Source organism: Ailuropoda melanoleuca, chromosome 12 (assembly GCF_002007445.2).
Source record: "Ailuropoda melanoleuca isolate Jingjing chromosome 12, ASM200744v2, whole genome shotgun sequence".
NCBI lineage: Eukaryota > Metazoa > Chordata > Mammalia > Carnivora > Ursidae > Ailuropoda > Ailuropoda melanoleuca.
Window position 1 is genome coordinate 29,229,801 of NC_048229.1, and position 22,968 is coordinate 29,252,768.

Sequence of the window (22,968 nt, forward strand, 5' to 3'; positions counted from 1 at the left end):
TCTCCAGTTCCATCCACATCGTTGCAAATGGCAAGATTTCATTTTTTGGATGGCTGAGTCATATTCCATCGTCTATAGATATCACATCTTCTTTATCCATTCATCTGTAGATGGACATCTAGACTCTTTCCATAGTTTGGCTATCGTGGACATTGCTGCTATGAACATTGGGGTGCAGGGGCCCCTTCGGATCACTACATCTGTATCTTTGGGGTAAGTACCCAATAGTGCAATTGCTGGGTCGTAGGGTAGCTCTATTTTCAACCTTTTGAGGAACCTCCATGCTGTTTTCCAGAGTGGCTACACCAGCTTGCATTCCCCCCAACAGCGTCAGTGGGTTCCCCTTTCTCTGCATCCTTTCCAACATCTGTCGTTTCCTGAGTGGTTAATTTGAGCCATTCTGACTGGTGTGAGATGGTATCTCACTGTGGTTTTGATGTGTATCTCCCTGATGGTGGGTGATTTTGAGTACTTTTTCATGTGCCTCTTGGCCATTTGTATGTCTTGTTTTTGCTTTTAGTTAGTATTCCGTGTGTGAATATCCTTCCAGTTGTTTATTCTAAAATACAATGACTGCATTTGTTTCCAGTGTTGGGCTTTTATTTATAATTTTGATATGAATTTTTCAATGAGAAGAAGGAGGACTAGCCTCCTGCCGAGCAGGGAGCCCGATGCGGTCTTGACCCAGGACCCAGGACCGTTGATCCCAGGACCCTGGGATTGTGACCTGAGCCGAAGGCAGAAGCTTAACCAACTGAGCCACCCACACGCCCCCTTATGGCATCTTTTATCAAATCCGATTTAAAAAATTACTGCGATACAGAAATGGAATTAATTTCTGTAATTTGATTTTGTCTCTAGAAACCTTGCTAACTCTCTTATTAAGCCCCCACATGTATCTGCATGTACTTTTGGGTTTTTCTACATAAAGATATCTTTTTTTTTCTTTCCTTTCCTTTTCTCTTTTCTTTTTTATTTCTATTCTTATACATTTTACTTCTTTTTATTGCCTACTACACTGGGACTTAATGCTACTCCAAACAGCATGCTGTTTTCTGAAGACACCCTTTATCTTGTTAGGGAAGTTCTCTTTTATTCCTAATTAGCTGTGAGTTTTATCAGGAAGGTGCTTGAAATCACCCAATGCTTAATAATTTTTATCTCTTGAGATTTAATCGATCAAGGGCCAATCGTGAAAATAGAAGCCATGGTAAGAGTTGCAGCAGAGGGAATTGAATATGAAGAACTCGTTATGCAGATATCGGGAGGTGAATGGAGCCCTGCCTGGACGTGCTGGACCTCTTTAAGTGCCCAGCTTGAGACCTTTTTTTTTTTTTTTTGGTCTTTTTAAGATTTTTTGTTGAAATACATTTGACATATATCATTGTTTCGAGTATACAACACGGTGATTCAGTATTTTCATAGATTAGAAAATGATCACCACAGTGTCTAATCAACGTCCATCACTACATAGTTACACCTTTTTTCTTGTGATGAGAACTTTTAAGATCTACTCTCTTAGCAACTTTCAAATATATAATACAGCATTGTTAATTATGGTCACCGTGCTATACGGTATGTCCCCAGGACTTATTTTATAGCTGGGAGTCTGTACTATTTTTTTAAGTTTATTTATTTATATTTTTAGTAATCTCTACACCCAACACGGGGCTTGAACTCATGACCCCAAGATCAAGGGTTGCATGTTCTTCCAACCTAGCCAGTCAGGCGCCCCGGAAATTTGTAATTTTTTTTGTTTTGTTTTAAAATTTTATTTTTTTAAGCAATGTCTATACCCAACTTGGGGCTCAAACTCTCAACCCTGAGATCAAGAGTCACATGCTTTACTGACTGAGCCAGCCAGGGCCCCAGAAGTTTGTACTTTTTTTTTTTAAATTTTTTATTATGTTATGTTAGTCACCATACAGGACATCCTTAGTTTTTGATGTAGTGTTCCATGATTCGTTGTTTGCGTATAATACCCAGCGCTCCGTGCAATACGTGCCCTCCTTAATACCTGTTACTGGGCTATCCCAATCCCCCAACCCCCTCCCCTCTGAAACCCTCAGTTAGTTTCCCAGAGTCCATAGTCTTTTGTGGTTCATTCCCCCCTTCTGTTTACCACCCCTTCATTCTTCCCTTCCTTCTCCCACCGATCTCCCTGCTCTTCCTTATGTTCCACAAATGCGTGAAACCATATGATAATTGTCTTTCTCTGCTTGACTTACTTCACTTAGCATAATGTCCTCCAGTCCCGTCCATGTTGCCGCAAATGTTGGGTAATCATTCTTTCTGATGGCTGAGTACTATTCATTGTATGGACCACATAGAAGTTTGTACTTTTTGACCTCCTTCGTCCATTCTGCCCACCCCTGGCCTCTAGCAGCCAACAATGTGTTCTTCTGTTTTTTGTTTCTTTTTGTTTCTCACATATAAGTGAGATCATATGGTATTTCTCTTTCTCCGTCTGACTTATTTCACTTGGCATACTGCCCTCGAGGTCCGCCTGTGTGGTCACAAATGCCAGCATTTCCTAATCTTTTCATGGCTGAAGAACACTCCATCAGGTATATATGAGCTCCATCTTTATCCAGTCGTCTGTCTGTGGTCGCTTACGTTGTTTCCTATCGTGGCTCTTGTCCTATCGTGGCTGATGCCGCGGCAGACACACAGGTGCATGTGTCTTTTTGACTTAGTGCTTTCATTTCCTTCAGATACATACCGGAAGCGGTATTGCTGGATCATATGGTAGTTCTATTTTTAATTTCTTGAGGAACCTCCATCCTGTTTTCAGAGTGGCTGCACCAATTTACGCTCCCACCAACAGCGCACGAAGTTTCTCTTTGTTTCCACGTCCTTGCCAACACTTGTTGCTTGTCTTTTTTGATGATTCCAGCTTGAGATTTGTCAGACCCCCAGGTGATGTGAGTTTATGCTGCACAGTGTGGGAGACTTGCCTTCTTTACTTTTTTATTTCTATTTTTTTTAAGATTTTTATTTATTTGTTTGACAGAGAAAGGCAGCGAGAGAGGGAACACAAGCAGGGGGAGTGGGAGAAGGAGAAGCAGGTTTCCCGCTGAGCAGGGAGCCCGATGAGGGACTCAGTCCCAGGACCCTCGGTCCCAGGACCCTGGGATCATGACCTGAGCCGAAGGCAGATGCTTAACCGCTGAGCCACCCAGGCACCCCAAGACTTGCCTTCTTTAATCCCGCTCTGCCCAAGGCACTGTCCCCTGCAATTCATGAGGAGAGGGGAGTGGAGGGGTATACCTGGTTACCTCTTGTTACCTCTGTTCACTCAGCAGAGACAGTCCTAGGTTCTGGGGAGGGTAATATTTATACAAATATTGAGATCACTTCTTAGAAAAGAAATATCACATTTGGCACATATATGAACTTTTTTTCATGAGAAAATGAAAAAATGCATCACATCAAATTGCAAAAGGTAAAATGTACAAAATTAAAATATGAGACAACTCGCAAGAATTGGAGACTATTTTTATTAGTAGTATGGAATACCTCTCTGGCACACCTGCATATCACATGTTGCCCACATATTTTGACTGATATTTTTTTAAAGTTTTTATTTATTTATTTAAGTAATCTCTACACCCAGCTGGGGGCTCAAACTCACGATCCCCAGATTAAGAGTGGCATGCTCTTTCCTCTGACTGAGCCAGCTGGACACACGAAGAAATTGTCTCTCAATCCTACAACTTGTTATGGGAATGTCTAAAATGTTTATGATTGTTGTCAAATTTGGGGAAAACTTTATGGAGTTTCTTTGCTAAGAGGGTAGTAGGATTACAGGTTCTTTTCACACATGCTTTGAGCCCTGCCAGGACTTTTCTAAAAGGGTCCCTTGAAGATGGAGCTTCGTTAATTTCATGGTAGCAGATTTGGTTCTCTGCTGAAGTCCAGACTTTTGGGGTCCCTGCCCAATGAATCGTGGGTCCCCCTTAACAGGTGCCATTTTCAGCGGGCTTGTGCCATCGCTGTCCCATGAGACCTTCAGATTCATGAAGACAAACCTTCCAGGATGCCATGCTCCAGGAACCCCTCATAACAAAGCGGCTTTAAACCTTAGCTTTCCCTTTGCCTTCCATCCTCCCCTGGATTTGGGTCCGGAAAGTCCTTTCTTCCTTGCCAGAACTTGAATGGTTTTAAGAACATTTTAAGTGATCCGTTTCCAGAATGTTCAGTGTTTTCCAGCCCAAGGGTGAGTCACACTGAATCTCCAGTACTAGTCCCCTTTCTTTAAAAACAAACAAACAAACAAACAAACAAACAAACTTCTCTGGCCCCTGCGTGGCTCAGTCTGTTACCCATCGCCCTTTGGATCAGGACATGATCCTAGGGTCCTGGGATCGAGTCCCGCATCCGGCTCCTTGCTCAGCGGGGAGCCTGCTTCTCCCTCTGCCTCCTGCTTTCCCTGCCTGTGCTCTCTCTCTCTGGCAAATAAATAAATAAAATCTTTAGGGGCGCCTGGGTGGCGCAGTCGTTAAGCGTCTGCCTTCGGCTCAGGGCGTGATCCCGGCGTTCTGGGATCAAGACCCACATCAGGATCCTCCGCTAGGAGCCTGCTTCTTCCTCTCCCACTCCCCCTGCTTGTGTTCCCTCTCTCGCTGGCTGTTTCTATCTCTGTCGAATGAATAAATAAAATCTTTAAAAATAAAATAAAATCTTTAAAAAATGTATTTCTTATTACAAGACAGCAATCTTTACTGAAGCATTTTTTAAAACTATGCACAACAAAAGATTGATCTTTTGTTCATATTAACATAAGTCGAACATCACTATTCCAAACCAGTATTATTTGCAAAAATGAGCCTTTTCATTGCTTTCTCACTAGGTTCATGAGGACTAAATTTTAAGCCGACTTTAGAGTGGGTTTTAGAATCTTCTTGCCATCCAATTCCCTTCTAGGGTAGGGGACAGCCTATTCATAGAGATAGCAACCCTCATGGTTCACCAGGACCCTAGAACCACAAGTGAACAACGACAATACGATAAAATCATTCCAAATAATTCCCATTTGTCTTTCAAAAGCACGCTCTGCCTAAATCTCCCTTTCTATACAGACTGGGGGAGAAGGACCCCAGAGAGTATAGTCACGTTAATTAAATTCACCGCTTTAAACAGTGAACAAGACTGTTTAGTGTGTATATATGGGTGAGCGGCTATGGACACCAGCAGATAGTAAAGAAAACTTCAAACCCGGAATCACATGTACCCCAACAACTGGATGGCTCCAATCCATACTTTTTTTTTTAAAGATTTTATTTATTTATTCAACAGAGATAGAGACAGCCAGCAAGGGAGGGAACACAAGCAGGGGGAGTGGGAGAGGAAGAAGCAGGCTCCTAGCGGAGGAGCCTGATGTGGGGCTCGATCCCATAACGCCGGGATCACGCCCTGAGCCGAAGGCAGATGCTTAACCGCTGTGCCACCCAGGCGCCCCTCCAAACCATGCTTTTAACCTGGATCACGGTGCAATTGTTTGCTTTCCAGTTAAACACATTGCCAAAATCTTTCAAAGCAGCTTTCTGCTTAGAAATTCAAATGAAAGTGTTAAGTAATAAAAAGTGCTGGCTTATTATATAGTTTCTGACAGGCTCCAGCATCCTGGGTGCCAGAAGGCAATTCTATCTCAGGCGCTAGTAAAAAGATGAATCTTGTATACACTAAAATGCTGATATTACAAGATTCCGGTGTTACCTGTCAAAACATGAATATCTTAAAAAAAAAAAAGAATATCTAGAATGCAAGTTTCAGTAAGCACTCAGGGTGGAGGGCAATCAGAATACAAAAGCAAGCAAAATCCACATAAATTCACTCCTACTAATCTGAGAAACCAATATACTGTATATGTAAATTGCAAAACACTGTCTAGCTAGACGTTAGTTTCTAACTAAATATGACAGGTCGTTCCAGCATATATGTTCACTTCCTGCAATGTTTGTTTGTTCTGGCAAGACTCCAAGAAGCACTGGCCCCTGAAAACAGCTCAGCAAAAGGCAGCTCTGAAGCAATTGCTTCAAATTTGCCAGCTAATAAGTCCCAGGATTGCAGTCATCACTAACAGGACAAGCACCAGAATGTAGATGTTCTTTGTGAGATTTTTTTTTTTCCCTATAGTGAAGCAGCTTGCTGTAGCCGGCCAGGGGCTCTGGGTGTACCCCCTTTGTTTGACCTTTGCACATTGTCTTCTCTGCTGTCGTTGGGTCACCTTGGTCATGGATCATCACGGCCAAATCTTTTTTTTTTTTAACATTTTATTTATTTGAGAGAGAGAGGGAACATGAGTCGGGGAGGGGCAGACGGGGAAGCGGGCTCCCCGCTGAGCAGAGAACCCGATGCTGGACTCGATCCCAGGACCCCGGGACACTTAACCGACTGAGCCACCCAGGCGCCCGTATCATGGCCAGATCTTTAGACGTGGGATGGGTGTCCAAAATGTCAGCATGCTGCTGCCAAATTGCCCTTCCTCACTCTTTAGTAAGTTCCGGATCCTGCTCCGTGATACCCACCTCGTCCTCCTGGCTCTGCATCTGGTCCCACTCCTCGTGGCCCTCAAAGGGGGGAGCTGCTCTCTCTTCGCCTCTCCTCTGCAGAGAGAGGAGATCCAGCTCTCACCTCCTAGTTGGCCCATCAAATTCTTTACCTGAGGAGTGTCTCCCCAGATCCGTGGGACGTTGCTGCGGCGGGTCTGGATGACTGTCGAAGTCCTGGAGCTGGAGCTCCGGGGGCTCCAGGTTTGGCACGTGTCTAAGGGACTGTAGGACATGATGGGGAGCTAAGACCCACTGGCCCTGCACAGGACTCCCCGAAGCAGCCCCGGGGCTGGATGCCCAGGCTGATGGGGAACTGGGAAGAGAAAGGGTTGGGGCGAGGGGCTGAGGCTGCCTGCATGCTCCCTGTTTTTCTTTTCTAGCTGCTCTGGCCCTCCGCTGAGCTCACTCTCGATTTAAATCCTCTTTGGAAGTCGATCCCATCCAGATTCACATCCAGACAAGCGTCCCAGCCTCTGGGGCCTCTGAATTCTCCTCTGCTGTGTCAGATGCAGAGGGGAGACATGATCGTTTCTCAGCTCCACCGCCCCCTCCGCATGGCCCCTGCTGCCCAAGTTCCCCTTCTGTGGTGACCACAGCTCTGTCACCCACGGCTTCCTGTTGGGGCTTCCTTGGCCTCACCCCCCAGTGTGGGCCATTTCCTTCCCCCAGAGGGACCTGAACCCGGGCTCCTGCCCTGGCCGGTGCAGACATGGTGTCCCTGCTGCTGCTGCCCCTGCTCTGGGGGGGTAAGTGGGCCGAGGGAGGGGGGCTGGCTGGGCATGGGTGGGAGGGGGCTGGAGCCACAGCTGAGCCCCCGTGTCCCCGCAGGGTCCCTGCAGGAGGATCCAGGGTTCGAGCTCCGAGTGCAGGACTCGGTGACGGTGCAGGAGGGTCTGTGTGTCCAGGTGTCCTGCTCCTTCTCCTACCCCTGGAGCTCGTGGCCTTCCACTGGGATGCCCTACATGAACTGGTTCCGGGTTGGGGACAGCTCATACAAACGTTATCCTGTGGCTACAAACGACCGAAGGAAAACGGTGAAGACAGAGACCCAGGGCCGATTCCACCTCGTTGGGAACTCCTGGGACAACAACTGCTCCCTGAGAATCAGAGAGGCCAGGAGGAGTGACCAGGCAGTCTACGAGTTCCAAGTGGATACAGGAGACTACAGGAAATATACTTACAGAGATAAGCAGCTGGCCCTGCAGGTGACAGGTATGGCAGGGGCCCCAGGAGAGGGCTCTGGGACGTGGAGACCCCCCTCTTAGAACAGGAACAGGACACTGGAACATTCCCTGCTCCAGGTCTTGGGGCTGGGATGGTGGGATGGTGGGATGGTGGGAAGAGATGTGGGGGCCTGGGGTCAGCTTGTGCCCTGAGGCCCTGGTCCCTCTCAGGATCACACTCTGGGTCCCCACCTCCCTGGGGCCCAGGCACTNTGGGTCCCCACCTCCCTGGGGCCCAGGCACTTCCCTCTCTCCTCCTCAGCCCTGACACAGAAACCCGACATCCACTTTCTGGAGCCCCTCAAGTCTGGCCATCCCACAAACCTGACCTGCAGTCTGCTGGGATCCTGCGAAGAAGAAAGATCTCTCACCCTTCTTCTCCTGGGTGGGGGGTGCTCTTGACTCACTGGACCCCCGGACCCTCAGGTCCTCGGTGCTGACCCTCACCCCGAGGCCGCGGGACCACGGCAACAACCTCACCTGTCAGGTGCAGCTGTCAGGAACTCAGGGCACCGTGGAGAGAACCATCAGTCTCAATGTCTCCTGTGAGTGCTGGAGGGAAGGCTGCATCCCTCGGGGCGCGGGGACCATGTGTGCGCCTTGGGAGTGTAGGTGGGGAGGGGACCAGGACAACAATCCCCACCTTCTCGCCTCCTCCGTGTTCCCGTACTCCTCCTTGGGTGCTGGGTCAACTTCCATCCCAATCTTCATGGCTGAAGTAGGCCATATCTTTGCATCCTAGATGCTCCCCGGAACCTCACCATCAGTGACTCCAGGGATGTTGTAGGTAGGAAAGAATCTGTTTTCTTGGGGGCTGGGACCTGGCCCTGGGGTGGGCGTAGGGGGTCAGCTCCCAGCAAGGGGGTGAGGATTATAGCTTGAATGGGATCAGATACGGGAAAAGCAAGGATAAAAGTCACCAGCCTCCCTCCTCCACGGGCGCGTGCACCTGCATTCCCACGCGCACAGGCACAAACTGTTCAAAGCCCATTTCACCTCACCGACGCCCTCCTCTGGTTTCCCACCTACCCCTGTACCCCAGCCTCCTCCCCCCTATTTCCTGCTGTGTTCACTGTGTGAAGCCACCAAACAGTCCAGGCGTGTCCCAGGGGGACACTCAGCCTCCCCTGAAGATACGAGGCCTGGATACTTGAGGTCAACTTCTTTGGGTGTAAAACCCAGCTTGTCAACCCTGGCGGAACCAAGTCATTGGGTGAAGGAGGGAGAGGGAAATGCCAACCAGCTCCTGGGAAGGAGGGAGGGATGGAGACTGCCAGACTCCACAGCTGGTGCCCTCTCTCTCTGCATCTCTCTCCCAAAGCCCCGAAGATTCTGGAAAACACCTCATCCATTCTCATCCGGGAGGGACAGGCTCTGCAGCTGCACTGTGCTGCTGACAGCAACCCCCCTGCCGAGCTGAGCTGGTTCTGGGGGTCCCCCGCCCTGAATGCCACCCCCACCTGCAAGAGTCCAATCCTGGACCTGCCTCAAGTAGGGGCTGAGGAGGAAGGAGACCTCACCTGCCAAGCTCAGAACTGGCTGGGCTCTCAGCACATCTCCCTGCATCTCTCCGTGCTCTGTGAGTGTGGGGACCCCTGGGGGACAGGCTGCCCGGGGCCTGTGGAGGAGAGGCACCACTGACCCTTCTCCTCCCTCCCGCAGACCCCCCGCGGCTGCTCCCCCCCTCCTGCTCCTGGGAGGGCGAGGGGCTGCACTGCCACTGCTCCTCTCAAGCCCAGCCCGCCCCCACCCTGCGCTGGCAGCTGGGGGAGGGGCTGCTGGAGGGGAACCACAGCAACGCCTCCTGGACAGTCACCTCCAGCTCTGCGGGGCCCTGGACCAACAGCTCCCTGAGCCTCAGCGGGCCGCTGGGCTCCAGCCTCAGACTCAGCTGCGAGGCCCGGAATGCACACGGGTCCCAGAGCGCCGCTGTCCTGCTGCTCTCAGGTCTGGGGGCTGTCGGGGAGCAGACGTGTAGAAGGGAGTCTGGATCCTGGAGAAGCCTGAGGCCGGGGGAGCTGGGGCCTGCTATTGGTGGCATGGGGTGCTCTGTCTCGGGCCTAAGCAGGCCCTTCGGCAAGTTCCGTGAGGAGGTAGGAAAACAAGAGAGGAATCCTGGAAGTTAGTCTCGACACACCTCTTCTCTGCAGGGAAATCCGCGTTCCCGGCGGGAGCTGTGCCTGCAGCGCTTGGAGGTGCTGGTGCTATGGCTCTGGTGTCCTTGAGTCTCTGCCTCCTCTTCTTTTGCCTGTAAGTCTTTGTCTGGGGAGGTACAGGGAGTGCGGAGAGAGGTCACTCAAGCCCAGAAACGCAGAGCGGAGTGGAGTAGATCCAGAGGGTATCTCATTTGGGCGGTGGGGGTATAACAGTTGTATTGAGATTTAATCCCCATACTTTGACAGTGCACAATTCAATGGCTTTTAGTGAATTCCGAGTTGTGCATCCGTAACCACAATTATAGGACTTTGTCATCAGCCCCCAAGTGAAAAAGAAACAAACAAAAGAAACCCTCTGCTCCTTAATTTCCATCCTGCCCCCCTCTCCTCCCCCAGCCCTAGGCAACCACCAATCTATTTTCTGTGTCTCTACATTTGTCTATTCTGGAATTCTGTGTAAGTGGAATCATAGAACACGCGGTCCCTTGGGACTGTCCTCGTTCCCTTAGCATGATGTCTTCGAGGTTCACCCATGTTGACCCGTGTGTCAGTCCTTGATCCTTTTTCCATCTCCATATACCCAGCGATCGCATGGGCGGAGCACGTTTTGTCTGTCATTCTTCTATTGATAGATATTTGAGTTGTTTCTACTCTTCGGCTACCACGAATAACACTGCCGCGACCGCTCGGGCACAAGTTTTTCTGTGTTAGAGGGATCTTTAGTGGTGGAAGTTTGGTCTGGCCAAACCTCTGCTCATCGGGGGGCATGGAGTGCTTCCTTGTGCATCAGGAAGGTCTGAGGCTGGTTCCAGGGTCCGGATGGCATCTCACCAGACAGCGGGCAGCCTGCCCATGTGTGCCCAAGCCATCGTGGTTACAGCGTGCTGGTTTCTCCCCTTAGAGTGAAAGCCCGTAGGAAGCAAGCATCCGGGAGTCGAGAGGGCCTGGATGATGAAGACCCTGTCATGGGTACAGTTGCCTGGGTGAGTGATGCTGGTGTCCCCTCTTGCAGCTGGGGGGCCCTGGGCTTGTCCACTTGGAGTCCAGATGGAGCTTCTAGCATTTCCCCACCCCCTGCTCCACCCTGGTCACCTGGGTGGACACCTGGGAGTTGACTTGCCTTCTGTTTTTTGCCTTCATCTCCCAGACCCAGTGGCCCTCTGGTCACCTCTTGTTCTGCTACCGTTGATCGCTCTTTGCTGGGCACAGCCTGACAGAGCCTCTCCCCAGATCGACTGCTTTCCAGCCATTCGGGAGTTTCAATGATGTTGTTTGCTGCCACTGTTTAGAGAATCGGGTCACGTTTCTTGGTCTCATATTTAAAGTCCTTCGAGAGGTCTCCCCTGATGGCCACTCCAGCCACACTGGCCTTCTCACGGTCTCCATGCATACCCGCTCCCTTATGACTGAGAGCCTTTGCATGCACAGTTCCTCCCACCTGGAATGTGCTCCTGTCCCCATTTCCACAGACCCCCTCCTGGGATCGTCCTTCTAGCTCCAGTACTAACAGCTTCTGCTCTGGGAAACCTTTGCCATCTCCCTCCCTGCCAGTGTCCACACCTCTCTCCCCTACATCCCCTGAGCTCCGTTTCCATCCCTGTCTTGAGGGGAACCTCACACAACATCACTGCCTTTTCCTGTCTCCGCCCTCTTGTATTTGTGACATCTCTGAGGGTGGGGGGCTGCAACTGTCTCTCATTCCATCTGTGTGCAACCTGTCCCCTCTCCCCGCTTATAAAATTGCACCCGTGTTACCCGCAGTGAAGTTACCCAAAGTGCTTTATTCATGACCAAGCTCTTATCTCAGGAGCAAGCATCGTTCATTTGCACTTTGTATTTTGTTCACGATTCGATAAGCAACTGGGAGCCTCCTACCCAGCCTAAGACCTCAGACGCTGACCCGAACTTCTATCTGCCCGGGTCGCTCTGTGACCCATCGGAATCTTTAGTTGCTGGCGTTATCCCATATCCCGTATGCCTGCAAGAGTTGCTGTTTCCTTTCATTGCTTCGGAACCTACAGAGCTTGTCACTTTCTGTGCGCTCTTCTTCGACTTGCTTTTTGTAGACCCAACACCGCAAGTTACATCGAGGAGATTCCTGTCTGTGGTGTGAAGTCACAGTTGTCTGTGTCATTCTGTGATTGTGTCTATTGTCTAGGGTCCTGCTGCTGGACATTTGAGCTGTTCCGGATGTTCTTGTTCATATCCCATTGCATTCACATGCACAAGCTTTTCTTTAGCAGTAACAAGAGTTTAATTACTCGGCCGGAGGGTATGTGAACGCTCCGATCTGCAAGGTTTCCCAGGGCAAGTGCATCCACTTATACATCTGTCTGTGCCTATTGGATCCTGTTGATTTATAATCTCTACAGCACTTGGTTTTCTGAATGTTTTTCGTCGTCTCACTGTCTCACTACGCTATTGATTTGCATTTCATTGGTTGCCAGTGAGGATGACATCTCTCTGTCTTCACTGGCATATGAACACCTCCTCTCTAAAACGCCTGGTCCCAACTGCAGCCCATTTTCCTATTGGGTGTTTGACTTTATTTTCTTTATTGGAAAGCTTTATACATTTTCATACTATTTTTTTCGGTTATATGCATTGTAAATATCTTCTCCCAGTGATTAACTTGTCTTCACTAAAGGTGACCTTGATGAACGTTAGTTCTTAATTGTAATATAAGCATATTCACCAATCTCCTCTTCTCCGTTGAGTGACTTTTGGGTCTTAAGAAAACCTTTCTTATCATAAGATTAGAAGGATATTTAAGTATAGCTTCTTTCTTTCTTTCTTTCTTTCTTTCTTTCTTTCTTTCTTTCTTTTTTAAGATTTTATTTATTTGAGAGAAAGCACAAGCTGGGGGAGTGGCAGAGGGAGAAGCAGACTCCCTGCTGACTGGGGAGCCTGACGTGGGGCTCGATCCCAGGACCCTGAGATCATGATCTGAGTTGAAGGTAGACCCTTAAACGACTGAGCCACCCAGGCGCCCCTTTTTTTCATTTTTTTAAAAGATTTTATTTATTTATTTGACAGAGAGAGAGAGACAGCCAGCGAGAGAGGGAACACAAGCAAGAGGAGTGGGAGAGGAAGATACAGGCTCCCAGCGGAGGTGCCTGATGTGGAGCTCGATCCCAGAACACTGGGATCACGCCCTGAGCTGAAGGCAGACGCTTAACGACTGAGCCACCCAGGGGCCCCATCATTTTTTTTTTTAAGTAGACTCATGCCTAATAGGGAGCTCGAACTCACAACCCCGAGATCAAGAGTCACATGCTCTACTGACTGAGCCAGCCAGGTGCCCCTGTCATACATCAAAATTCTGTACATATGTGGGCCTCTGTCTGTGCCTCTATTCTATTCCTTTTGTCCCTGCGTCCGAACTGTCTCTAGAGGCAAGACAACAGAATCTAATGGTTCAAGACCAAGTCCTGATATCTGATAGAGCAGGAGCCCCTCTTTAATCTCCTTTAATAGTGTCGTGGCTATTCTTGGCCTTTTGCTGTTGTATGTAAACATTAGAATCACTTTGTCAAGTTCCAAAAAACACTCCTGTTAGTGTTTTTATTGAAATTACATCGAATCTGTAGATGAGCTCGGGATTTACTTATTTGTAAATTCAAGTCTTCTTGTCCACAAAAACAGGTGCCTATTTAAGTTTTTCCGAGAAAGATGTAGAATGCCTTCAGACAGGGCTTGCAAACGTTTTGTTATTTTACTTCCTTAATAACTAGTTTTGTTACTATTATAAATGCTATCTTTTTATTTATTTATTTATTTATTTATTTTTAAAGATTTTATTGATTTGTCAGAGAGAGAGAGAGCACAAGCAGGGGGAGCTACAGGCAGAGGGAAAAGCGGGCTCCCCGCTGAGCAGGGAGTCTATGCGGGACTCGATCCCAGGACCCCGGGATCATGACCTGAGCCGAAGGCAGATGCTTAACCAGCTGAGCCACCCAGGAGTCCCTTAAATGCTATCTTTCTAAAAGTGCATTTTCTTTTTCCTTTTTTTTTTTTTTTTAAGATTTATTTATTTGACAGAGAGAGAGACAGCCAGCAAGAGAGGGAACACAGGCAGGGGGAGTGGGAGAGGAAGAAGCAGGCTCCCAGCGGAGGTGCCTGATGTGGGGCTCGATCCCAGAACGCCGGGATCACGCCCTGAGCCGAACGAAGGCAGATGCTTAACGACTGAGCCACCCAGGCACCCCCTAAAAGTGCATTTTCTGATCACTCATCAATGATACACAAGATGAAACATTTGTTAAAAATTTATGAAGTGTTGGGGCGCCTGGGTGGCTCAGGTGGTTGAACAGCCGGCTCTTGATTTTGGATCAGGTCATGATCTCAGGGTGGTGAGATCGAGCCCTGCACCAGGCTCTGTGCTCAGTGTGAGTCTGTTCATAACTCTCTCTCCCTCTCCTTCTCTCCCCCTTCCCCCCATCGTTACTCACACACACGCATGCACGCTTACTCTCTCTCTTTCAAATAAATAAATAAATCTTTTTTAAACAGTTATGAAGGGTTGGGACGCCGGGCTGGCTCAGTGGGAGGAGGGTGCGACTTTTGATCTCAGGGTCATGGGTTCAAGCCCCATGTTGGGTGTAGAGATTACTAAAAAAAATAAAAAATAAATAATAATAATAAACAACTTTTAAAAATTTGTCAAGTGTTTTAGCATTTTAAAAAATTACAAATTTTTTAGATTTAGATTCCTGTGGGTTTGGTAGCTGGACCATTCTTAGATCTCCTCACAAGCTTGCTGCACTGTGCTTTTGCAGAGATAGATGCACCGTCCGAAATATTGTGACATTCTTGTTTTTAACTGTCATGGCTAGCTGAATCAAAGCAGCTGAATTTGATGGAAATATAATGTTATTTCCTTCAAGAATCAACTTGTCCTCTTGGACTTCAGATATTGCCCAAGAAACCTGGCCTCGTGCATTCTCTGCAGATTTTCTTCTAAGAAATTTTGTACTTCAATAAATTGAAATTTCAATAAATGACTCACTCTCCTGAATCAGTGATGGGGAAGTGAGCACACTCAGACCCCGTCCTCTGGTCACAGAGGTTTGTGTCACATGGAGTGTGGGTAATAGGCAGCAGAAGATTGAACAGCCAGTTCCTTAATTTGTCCGTACAGCTTCTCCTTCTTTCTACTCTGGCGGGGCCGAACACCCCTGCAGAGTTCTCCTGGGGCGCCACCATAAACGTTCATCTCCTCAGTGACCCCCAGCTCTCTGCGGTGCTGGTCTGGATGCTGAGAAATGTCTTCGCTCTCTCAGTAGATGCAGCAACGTGTGAAAAGCAATTACTTGTTTATTGATCGTATATTCTTCCGGCTTGCTAAGCTCTTGTGTTGTCTTTTTTTTTTTAAGATTTTATTTTTAAACAATCTGTACACCCAATGTGGGACTCGAACTTACAAACCCTGAAATCAAGAGTCACATGCTCCACCGAATAAGCCAGCCAGGTGCCCCTAAGCTCCTTTGTTAGTGCTAATAATTTGGATATAGACTTTGAAGTATTTTTAACATTTTTTTTTTCATTTTTTAAAAATTAACATATAATGTAATATTGGTTTCACGGGTACAGGTCTGTGATTCATCAGTCTTATATAATATCCAGTGCTCCTTACATCACATGCCCTCCTTAATGTCCATCATCCAGTTACCCCATCCCTCCAGCAACCAATTACCCCCACCCCTCTACAACCCTCAGTTTGTTTCCTATGCTTAAGAGTCTCTTATGGTTTGTCTCCCTCTCTGATTTCGTCTTGTTTTGTTTTGTCCTCTCTTCCCCTCTGATCCTCTGTTTTGTTTCTTGAATTCCACATATCAGCAAGATCATATAATTGTCTTTCTCTGATTGACTTATTAGCATAATACCCTCTAATTCCATCCACATCGTTGCAAATGGCAAGATTTCATTTTTTGATGGCTGATTAGTATTCCATTGTCTATAGATATTACAACTTCTTTACCCATTTATCTGTCAGATGGACATCTGGGCTCTTTCCATAGTTTGGCTATCGTGGACATTGCTGCTATGAACATTGGGGTGCAGGGGCCCCTTCGGATCACTACATCTATATCTTCGGGGTAAATACCCAGTAGTGTAATTGCTGGGTCGTAGGGTAGCTCTATTTTCAACCTTTTGAGGAACCTCTATGCTGTTTTCCAGAGCAGCTGCACCAGCTTGCATTCCCCCCAACAGTGTAGGAGGGCTCCCCTTTCTCTGCATCCTTTCCAACATCTGTCGTTTCCTGAGTGGTTAATTTGAGCCGTTCTGACTGGTGTGAGATGCTATCTCACTGTGGTTTTGCTCTGTATTTCCCTGATGCCAAGTGATGGTTGAGCACTTTTTCATGGGTCTGTTGGCCATTTTAACAAGTTTTTTGTTTCGATTTAAAAAATATCACAGGGGAGCTTTCTGGCTCAGTCAGAAGGGCTTGTGCCTCTTGACGTCCAGGTTGCGAGTCCATATATTTTAGAAATACTGTATCCTCTCAGTGAATTGAACATTTGATCACACAGAATGATCCTTTCTATCCCTATTGGTACTTTTTGTTTTAAAGCCTATTTGGTTAGATCTTAATATAGATATAACACTTTGTCATTGGCTAGTAAGATGTCTGATATATTTACATTCTTTGTTCCTCCAATTTTATTTATGCTTCAGAAGTGATTTTCGTAAACAGCATATAGCCAAGTTTTTTTAAAAGAATTTTTTATTTTTTATTTCTTAAAAATTTTAAGTAGGCTCCACACCCAGCGTGGGGCTTGAACTCACAACCCTGGGATTAAGATTCTCCTGGTACTGACTGAGCCAGCCAGGTTTTTACAAATACAATTTAACGTCCTCTATTTGTGTTTACCGTGGTTATTAATACATGTGGATTTTGTCCCCCTATTTTACCTTCTCCTGGTACTTGGTTCCATTTTTTTTCAATATTTCATTTTCTCCTTTCTTAAAAAATTAACCTCTCTCTTATACCCAACAAAAAACTTTAGTGTCCTGTTACATATCTCTCGTTCTCTTTTCCCCCCACTTTCCACACTGTTGGTGTTTTTTCTAGATCTTCATTTTTCGTTCTGGATTATTATGAACATACTTCGCATCTTTCTATTTGGTCTTTTGTGTAAAACACAGCCACACATTTGACGGAGGTATTTTGTCACCTTTGTACCCAGATTTAGTGCAGCGTTTTCAGGTTTTGTTACTTTTATTTGAATTCTTCCTCCCAGTGCGCTTTCAATTTGGATTTTCTTGTATCAAGACTTCTGAGGACTTGTGTGTTTGAAATTTTTTTTAAATGCTCCTACATGTGAATTTAATTTGGCAGGATATAAATTCTAGAATCGAAGTGATTTTTCCTCCAATGCTTTATTTTATGATTTTATCTCATTTTTCTTTTAAGTAATCTTTACACCCAATACGGAACTCAAACTCACAGCCCCCAGATTAAGAGTCACATGCTCTACTGACTGAGCCCTCCAGGGACGCCCCCCCCTTCCTTCAGTGCTTTGAACACTGTAGTCTATTGTTTCTTGTACCCAGTGTGGCTGTTAAGAAATGTTATGTCTGGGGGTGCCTGGGTGGCTCAGGTGATTAAGTGTCTGACTCTTGATTTCAGCTCAGGTCATGATCTCAGGATGGTGACATCTAGCCCCATGTCAGGCTCCCGTGCTCAGTGGGGAGCTTGCTTGAGATTGCTTGAGATTCTCTCCCTCTCCCACTGCCCCTCCCCCTGCTTGTGCGTTTGCTCTCTCTCTCTCTCTCTCTCTCTCTCTCTCTCTCTCGGAAAAAAAAATTATGTCTGTCCAAACCTTGCACATTTGTAAGTAATCCACTCATTGTCCCTGGAAACTTTTACACTTTTCTGTTTGGTTTTGATATGTTTAAGATTTACTATGCTGGGGCGCCTGGGTGGCACAGCGGTTAGGCGTCTGCCTTTGGCTCAGGGCGTGATCCCGGTGTTATGGGATCGAGCCCCACATCAGGCTCCTCCGCTGTCAGCCTGCTTCTTCCTCTCCCACTCCCCCTGCTTGTGTTCCCTCTCTCGCTGGCTGTCTCTATCTCTGTTGAATAAATAAATAAAATCTTTAAAAAAAAAAAAAAGATTTACTATGCTATGCTGTATTGGAGTATGTGGTTTCCCTGATCTTTTTTCTTGCATTTGTGGGGCACTTTTCAGCTGAGGTCACTTATCTTTCTTCAATTCTGGGAATTTTATCTTTCTTTTGTTCAAGTATTTGAGCAATACTTTTATTTATTTATTTTTTTAAGATTCCTTTGTATTTCCAATAGCACAGCAGGCCTGAGTTTCGTTCCTGGCTCTGCTGATGACTACAGGAGTGACTTGGGCAAGTTACGTCACCTTCTTCCGCCTCAGTTTCCCTAATCTGGAAAACGGGGAGAATAAATATCATTCACACTGTGAGGATTAAATGTGATTAGAAACCTTCAATATGGCCTAATCAGTCATAGCATTACAGAATTTTATTTTATTATTTTTTAAAGATTTTATTTATTTACATATTTGAGAGAGAGCATGAGCGGGGTGAGAAACAGAGGGAGAAGCAGACTCCCCGCTGAGCAGGGAGCCCGACGCGGGGCTCCATCCCGGGAGTCCGGGATCATGACCTGAGCCCAAGGCAGATGCTTGACGAACTGAGCCACCCAGGCACCCCAACATGACAGAATTTTAAATGGATGAGTGAGTAGTTGAATTAGTAGGAAGCGTGTGTGAAGAGGAGGGTGAATGAATACATGTCCCATTAGCCCAACTTCCCTTGGAGACCACACGTGCCTTGTTCCTTCTCTGACTCCCTTGTTTCTCCTTTACTCAGGGTTCCAGGAAAAAGCCCTGGCCAGACAGCCCCCCGGCTCAGGAGGCCCCTGCCAGGGACGCCCCTTCCTCAGGGGAGCAACAGGAGCTCCATTACGCCTCCTTCAGCTTTCAGGAGATGAAGTCGAGGGAACCTGACGAGGACGCCGCCGGCACCAACGAGTACTCGGAGATCAAGACCAGCAAATGAGGATGGCTTAGCGCTTGGTGCTGGCCTGAGGAATCGCAGCCCCTGGGGGACAGGAGAAGTCAGGCGCCCATCGGCGAAGCACGTGGAGCCCTGCGGCAATATGAACAGGAAGGACTGGCCGAGTGTCCCCAGGTAGAGCAGACTTGGGCTCCAACGTAGGCTGTCAAGCAAGTCACTGCGTCTCTCCGTGCCTCAGTTTCCCATTCTGTAAATCACAGATCGTGCATCCTGCCTCAGAGGTGGTCGTGGACATTAATTAATTAACAGGCAGAAATCAACCAACGAACGTCCCGTCTCACCTGTCTCACCTGCGATCAGTACCTACTGCTTTCTATTCTTTGGACAGAAGGGTCCTGCTGGCAAGTTACCCCGAGGCTGGGGGCAACCAGGCCCAGAGCACAGGGTAGCAACCTGCTCGTGTCATTCTCCTTCCCAGAGCTCTTCAAAGCCCAGGGAAAGACCAGCCCTTCCGCCTGGTGTTTGCTTCATGATACAGCATCTTATCTCTGTGGAGTCTTCTCCTCGTCCCACGTGTACCTGTCAATTCTTCCAGCACATTCCTTCACCTCCTGACCTCCAGTCCCTTCCCTGTCTCATGGATGGGCCCCACAGGGATCTGTCCAACAGCCAGAGAGCTGACCCCAAGTCTCCCAGACAAACCCCTTCAAGGCTCCCTAGCCTTAGACAATACACCAAGCATCAGGCGCCCCTAGCTTCCAAAGTCCATCACAGTCTCCCCGCTAGCTCCTGTTGGAAAAGAAACAACGGGCTCAAAATGGAGGCACTTGCCCCCACAAGAGCAAACCAAGATTTACGGTGGTTTCAACCTCTCCCAGAAATGTGACCCTTAAACAGAGGATCTGAAATTTCCTGATCATTACTGGTGAGGTCATCTGCAGGGTAAGATCTTCCCCCCAAAAGATGGCCCGATCTGAAAAAATCTTCTTTTGTTTTGATAAAAACTCCCTTGCTGACCGTCTTGCCTATAAAAACCTTCCACTCCGTGCAACTCCTGTCTCTTTACCAGAAGGGATGTTACCGGATTCAGGAGTCTTTGAATAAAGCCAATTACATCCTCAGATTTACTCAGTGGATTTAGCACTGCTCGTCTGCATCTGTCCGCTTTCCTCCTTACAACCTCCGTGTTGTTCTAACCCACAGCTGTGCAGTTTGAGAGCCGTTTCCTGGAGGCCCTGCCTCTTTGCGTCCCCTGGCGGCCCCCCGGCTGGTCCTTCCCACCTGCGTCCTCGCACAGAGCCCGGCTGAGAGCCTGGACGGAAGAAAGAGCTCGTTCTCTCCCATCCTCTAAAATTGGACTAATTTTTTTTTTCAAGAAAGCACGAAAACGAAAACAGCCAAAACTTCCCCAGTAGCACGGCAGTGCCAGTGCTTTTCTGATTTTAAGTGCCTGACATTAGCCTTTTGATTGAGGTACAAAACAGAATTTTTTCTAGAAGGAGGTGGGGCAAGAAAGTTACTAGCAGAAGGAAAGGATTGTTCCCAGGCTAGGCTGCTTTCCCTTGTGTGGGGAGGTGAAGGTAAGGGGTCTCCTGCAGATGACTTCATCTTCCTTTGGGGGATGGAGGGGCCCTCGTGGCAGACTCATCGGCGCTAATCCAAAAATTCCGGACTGATCGGTCAGGATGACATTTCTGGGGGAATGACAGAGACGTCAACCAACCACCTCCACTTTGACCTCAGGCTGTACTTCTTTTTTTTTTAAGTCGGCTCCATGCCCAGCGTGGAGCCCAACGCGGGGCTTGAACTCACCACCCTGAGATCAAGACCTGAGCTGAGATCCAGAACTGGACCCTTTACCACTGAGCCACCCAGGCACCCCCCCCTCAGTCTGTACTTTCTAACTGATTAAGTTCTTCATTCCAGGTTATCTCTTAGCTCGAGCAAAAGACCTTGGAGGGTGGGGGAGAGCATCCCGTGATGGGAAATGAAACAACCCCCTCGAGCAGTAAAAACTGCCCTGAGCCAGCAAGACCCAGCATGACTGACCCCAAGATAATGATCAACCTGACCTTTACTGCTCAGCCGCATGTCCCCACTGCCCTTTGTCCCACATTTTCTTTTTCTTTCTTTCTCTTTCTTTTTCTTTCTTTCTCTTTCTTTCTCTTTCTTTCTTCTTTCTTCTTTCTTTCTTTCTTTCTTTCTTTCTTTCTTTTTCTTATTTCTTTCTTTCCTCTTTCTTTCTTTCTTTCTTTCTTTCTTTCTTTCTTTCTTCTTTCTTCTTTCTTTCTTTTTTTTAGAAAGAGCACGAATGTGTGTGCAGAGTGAGGATGGGGAGAGAGGGGCAGGAGAGAGAATCTCAAGCAGACTCTGTGCTTAAGTCGGACACTTAACCAACTGAGCCACCCAGACGCTGCCCACATTTTCCTTAGATAAACCTAGGAAGATTTTCAGCACTCTGAAGACAGTCTTTGAGACAGAAGTCCTCTGTCATCCCGCTGTTGGCCTCCCCGGAGTAAATTCGTGTCTTGTTCCACCACTGCTTGTGTCTCTGCCTTTGGAGTGGCTGAACCCGGTCTGTTTGGGACTCCCAGAGCCGGTTGCTTCTGCACCCCTCCCACGACCCCAGTTATAGGAGCTTGAAGCTGCAGGTAGATTATGTGTTAAGTCCCAGTTTAGGGATTTGGCCTAAATGACACTATTTTGTGCTTGTGGGTTCTTTTTTTTTCTAATTCCAGTATAGTTAGCGTACGATGTTATGTTAATTTCAGCTGTACAGTATAGCGATTCAGCAATTCTATACATTACTCGCTGCTCACCGTGGAAGTGTGCTCTTAATTCCCTCCACCTGCTTCTCCCATCTCCCCACCCCCCATGCCTCCCGTGACCTTCAGTTCTCCAGAGTTAAGAGTGTTTTTTGGTTTGTCTCTAAGCTTTGTTTATTTGTTTTGTTTCTCAGATTTCATGTATGAGTGAAATCACATGGCATTTGTCTTTCTCTGACTGACTTATTTCATTTAGCGTTATGCCCTCTAGCTCCATCCATGTTGTTGCCAGTGGCAAGATTTCATTCGTGTTTGTGGCTAATATTCCACTGTATACATATACCACCACATTTTCTTATTCTTTTTTTTTTTTAAAGATTTTACTTATTTACTTGACAGAGAGAGGCAGCGAGAGAGGGAACACAAGCAGGGGGAGTGGGAGAGGGAGAAACAGGCTTCCCGCTGAGCAGAGAGCCCGATATGGGGCTCGATCCCAGGACCCTGGGGTCAGGACCTGAGCTGAAGGCAGACGCTTAACGACTAAGCCACCCAGGTGCCCCTCCACCACATCTTCTTTACCCCTTCATCTACCACTGGCCACGTGGGCTGCTTCCATAATTTGGCTATTGTAAATAATGCGGCAACAAACATAGGGTACTTATATCTTTTGGAATTAGTGTTTTTGTATTTTAGGGGTAAATAGTAGTGCAATTACTGGATACTAGGGTAGTTCTATTTTTAACTTTTTGAGGAACCTCCATACTGTTCTGCCCAGGGGCTTCCCCAGTTTGCATTCCCACCGACAGTGCGTGATGGTTCCTTTTTCTCCACAGCCTCTCTAACACTTGTCGTTTCCTGTTGTTGGTTTTTGTTCTGTTTTAGTTTATTTTGTCTTAGGGGCACCTTGGTGACTCAGTTGGTTAGGCATCTGCCTTGGCTCAGGTTCTGATCCCAGGGTCCTGGGATCGAGCCCCACATCAGGCTCACTGTTCGGAGGGTGGTGGAGCCTGCTTCTCCCTCTCCTCCCCAATCATGCTCTCTCTCGCTCTTATGCTCTTTCGCTCTCTCTCTCTCAAATAAATAAATAAATTCTTTGGGGGAAAAAGTTTATTTTGTTTTAGTCATCTCTACATGCAACATGGGGCTCAAACTCATGACCCCGGGATCAAGACTGGCATGCTCTTTGACTGAGCCAGCCAGGCGCCCCTCTTGTGATTTTGATTTTAGCTATTCTAACAGGTATAAGGTGATATGAGGGCTTTTTTTTTTCAGAC

At 47.5% G+C, this 22,968-nt stretch overlaps 1 protein-coding gene across 1 annotated transcript; it reads left to right on the forward strand.

Annotated features, from left to right (window-relative positions):
• The first annotated feature begins 169 nt into the window (after window positions 1-169).
• On the forward strand, window positions 170-20,053 carry SIGLEC5 (sialic acid binding Ig like lectin 5). Its single transcript, XM_002927927.4, is given in 11 exon segments — window positions 170-213; window positions 6,935-7,300; window positions 7,383-7,766; window positions 8,040-8,149; window positions 8,151-8,322; window positions 8,520-8,564; window positions 9,099-9,356; window positions 9,440-9,724; window positions 9,928-10,027; window positions 10,835-10,916; window positions 18,783-20,053. Coding segments are annotated over 10 exon segments (1,662 nt in total). The 5' UTR covers window positions 170-213; window positions 6,935-7,263; the 3' UTR covers window positions 18,972-20,053.
• Window positions 20,054-22,968: the final 2,915 nt, after the last annotated feature.